This window comes from Citrus clementina, unplaced genomic scaffold (genome assembly GCF_000493195.1).
Source record: "Citrus clementina cultivar Clemenules unplaced genomic scaffold, Citrus_clementina_v1.0 scaffold_9, whole genome shotgun sequence".
NCBI classification, from domain to species: Eukaryota; Viridiplantae; Streptophyta; class Magnoliopsida; order Sapindales; family Rutaceae; genus Citrus; species Citrus x clementina.
This window is the reverse complement of record NW_006261964.1, coordinates 12,776,916-12,780,963: the sequence shown is the minus strand read 5'-3', so window position 1 is coordinate 12,780,963 and position 4,048 is coordinate 12,776,916. Positions and strand designations below refer to the sequence as shown.

The window sequence follows — 4,048 nt, the reverse complement described above, 5'->3', positions numbered from 1 at the left end:
AATAGTTTGGCACTATGATAAAAAAAGGGATTTACTCTGTGAATAGTGGCTATCAGGTGGCATTGAAAGAGAAATTCCCAGACATCTCGAGCTGCTCAAATCAAAAGACAAACTAATAGTCAGTCATTTGGACCTTGTCTTTACCAGAAAAAATTAAGATTTTTATATGGAGGGCAGCAAAAAATTTACTCCCAATCGCTGAGAACTTGTGGAAGAAGAAATTATTACCACAGCCAACCTGCCAACTATGTGGAACTAAGATGGAGACCACTGCCCATGCTCTAATGGAGTGCAAATCAGCCCGTGTAGTCTGGAAAACCACTAAATTTGCATCTGATATTGGAAATATAGCTCACCAAGACATCCTCAGTTTTGTCCATGAAGCAGTGAGAATAATGGATAAAAACGATGCTGATCTGGTGATAGCTCTGTGTTGGGTAATTTGGAGTGCAAGAAATCTTTTTTTATTCAGGGGAAAAAGAGACGAGCCCTACATAACAGCAGCCAAAGCAGAGGCAGTTGTTGATTCTTTCAAAAGGATTCAAGCTCCAGGAAGAATTCTCAAGGCTAGGGACCATATGACAACTCGAACATGCTGGAGCCCTCCACCCTCAGGTTGGGTTAAAATTAACGTAGATGCTGCCATAAACCTAGAGGAACACCGAGTAGGCTTGGGGATAATCATAAAGGATGCAAATAAAGATATTATTGCAGCTGCTGTCAAGAGTACAAAACTTCACAATGATGTAACTTTTGCAGAAGCTGATGCAATGAATTAGGGCCTGAGTGTAGCTATAGAGAAAGGTCTGGCAAGAGTCATTGTAGAATCGGATTCCCGGGAGGCAGTAGATTTTGTCAACAACAGGAAGAGTAGCATAACAGAGATTTAATGGTTAGTTGCAGAATTGCAAAGTAGCTTGAAAGGCTTCAATGCATGGAAAATCCAGCAAACACCAAGATCATGTAATGTTATTGCTCACTCTATAGCAAAGCTAGCTTTAGAGAAGTGTAAAACTATTGTATGGGTAGACTCGTACCCTTCAGAAGTTATGGAGTTATTTAACTCTTTGAATGAATGAAAACCGTTTTTCTTCTAAAAAAAAAACTAAATAGAGTATTAAATAATGTTAGATACCTAATGTAGAGCAATCCTAATATTGGCCAACCCTGTTTCTGTTCTTTATTTGGTTACTAATATTTACCCTGTGTGTTGTTCACATGGTTGTTTGATTATCATTTGCCAGGCTTACACGTGGGGGGAATGTTAAAGTGCACCTTATTGAACAATTATAATGTACAATCAAATGGCTTAAGACTATACCTGGGCCAATTAATGGATCAGACTTTAATGGTCGAATGTAGTACCTTAAAAAATCCATCTACTAGCTCAATAAAAGGCTCCTAAGCTTCGTACTTATCATTGTAATATCTTGCAGCTAAAGAAAAGTTTATATTGGAATTCTAGTAGCTAATTCTCCTATGCAAACTAAAACTTATTCCACCCAATGAGATGTTAAACAAAGGAAACATTTGCCAAAAACGAAAGTTGGAATGAAGACAGTAAGGAATAAATGAACTCATGCATATTAAGAGTTCTGAATCTTAGTCACCACCTCTACACATAAGGCATTTCATACCGTTTGACTAACAATGAAAAATTTTAATAGTAAGAAGCTGCAGATAAATATCCTTCTTTGATCAGGCTTTCTGGTAAAGCAGACTTTTACAATCCTAATAGCCGATACAAGGCTTAAAATACAAGAAGTAATATGTATACAAGTCAATAAGGGAATATTTACATGTATATATTTAAACACTGGACAATCAGAGAAGCAAGACGACAACAGGTAGGAAAACACTGGACAATAAGGAACTACTTAAAAAGAGGGAATAGTAGGTTGCCACACTTGTAAAAAAAGTCAAAAATGGCTCATTAAAATAGTTGGGACCATTTGTCCTAACTAACACGCCAACAATTGCAGGGTGGCCTTTTTAAAGACATGTTGGATCACCTAGTAGAGTCCAGCACGTGTAAGAATGAAAATAACACGCCAACTTACTCTTCGAGCATGCTGTAAAGGGCCCCAAAGGTCGTATGGGCAAAAGGATAGAAATATCCTTACCAATGCAACAAAGAACACCAATAGAAATGCACTAGGTGGCATGGTGAAAGATGTAACCCCAAGTGCTTTACACAAAGATGCTCAAGTTATATTTTTCTCACTTGTTAAAAACAAACGCAATAATAAGGCTGAGGGTTTTCTTCAACCTCTAGCCACCACTCTTGGGACAAAAATATAGCTTCAAAACTAACTTGAACATCAAAGTGTAGTCACCAGCCATGGCTAACTCCACCTGTAACTAGTCTTCTCTATTTTGCAGGTTAAACAAAGCCCTCCAAACCATCCTCTCTAGATTTAGATTTCATCCAAACCCCCCATCATTTCCATTATTTTTGAAGCTTCAAGGAAAGTTCAAACAAACAACACACCTAGCTATGTTAAGCACCACAACCCTTTTAATTTATAAATTCATTGTATTTAGTTAGGTTTCTTTCTTTGCCAAAATCTAGTTAAAACACACATGTCAAAAAATCTTCAAAAATTAAGGGAACCAAAGAATGTGAGCAAATTTGCTAAATCCATCACACTTTAGATCCATCAGCCATCTGGAAGTCACAATAAAATATAGTGTGTGTAAAAAACTCAATAAGGAAATTAGTTTTTCATATAGCGAACTAAATACATAATATATACAATGCATATGCATGGATTGGCATGAGTATAAACTTACTTTCATTCATAGGCTTCATATTTCATGAATCACTTAATAAATCTTATTAGATTTATTTTAGGAATATCCACAATTGTTGCCACTTAGTAGGACTACATATATCATATATCACATAATGATCATGAGTTATATACTAATCTGAAAGAAAGACCACACATATCAAAAGGCTCCACACAAACATATAGGTGCCTAATAAGTAAATAACAAACTTATTAAAACTTCAATTGTCTTTTTAAAAAATACATACCCTGCATGTAGCACTTTGCACTATTCATGGCACTTCACAGTATATTGGCACTAGAGAGGTGGCTCCCACACATCAATCCATAAAACTTAAGATAATAACAAAATTTATAAATCATAAATTGCAAATAGAATTAACAAACATAATTCTTTTCATATGAAGACTTGAAAGAAAAATTTGCATGCCCGTGCTTATGCTAAAGCATATATAAACACAATGTTAAATAGGCTAATAAAAAACTTTTATAATGCAAATATCAAAATAATCTTTTGAAAATCCACACAAATACATATGTTTATTGTGATCCCAGTCTAAGCTCTAATTTATTTACCTCTCGGTGATCACAATGATAAGCTTAACTTCGGAGTCTAACCATTGTAATCTAATATTAAAGATTAAGCTCCCATGAATGTCATACTCATATAAAAAGGTAGTAATAATTTATTCCCCTCAAGGGACTATTTCTTATAACTTTATGAGTGGAAAGGTTTTACTCTCAGAGCCACTCATAGTGCATAAACATAAATGGCCAGCTCCCAATCTCTAATTTTTATAAAATAAAATATTAATCCAAAAATGTAATGATATATAAGAATGGATATATGTCTTCTTTAATTGACGTATAATGTTGTGATACAAAGTATAACTAGTTAGATTTATTCTTACAAAGGTCATATTTGTATTGCTTTCGTTGTTGAATCTCAATTAAAAGAATTGTGTTTGGGTAGATTACTACCATGTGAAAAAAAAAAAATGCAGACATTATTTTTCGGCTCTTTATCTTAATTACTCTCACTTTAAAAGGCGGTCAATTTTAAAAATTTAACGTAATCTTAATTAATTATTATGAACCATTGGATCTTATTCAACAATTCAATTTTTTCCCACTACTGATACTGTAGTGTTTTTTTTTTTTACTAGAATGACCCTATTTTATCTTTTTCATTTCAAATGTTGAATGAAATTGAAATGAATCTTTTGAGATTAATTTTAGAATATGTAGCATCACTC

At 34.1% G+C, this 4,048-nt stretch overlaps 1 protein-coding gene across 1 annotated transcript; it reads left to right on the top strand.

The window, feature by feature from the left end:
• Positions 1–260: 260 nt before the first annotated feature.
• LOC112099235 lies at positions 261–779 on the top strand. Its single transcript, XM_024186433.1, has one exon. The coding sequence runs from the start codon at positions 261–263 to the stop codon at positions 777–779; it is 519 nt and encodes a 172-aa protein (XP_024042201.1).
• The last annotated feature ends 3,269 nt before the right edge of the window (positions 780–4,048 follow it).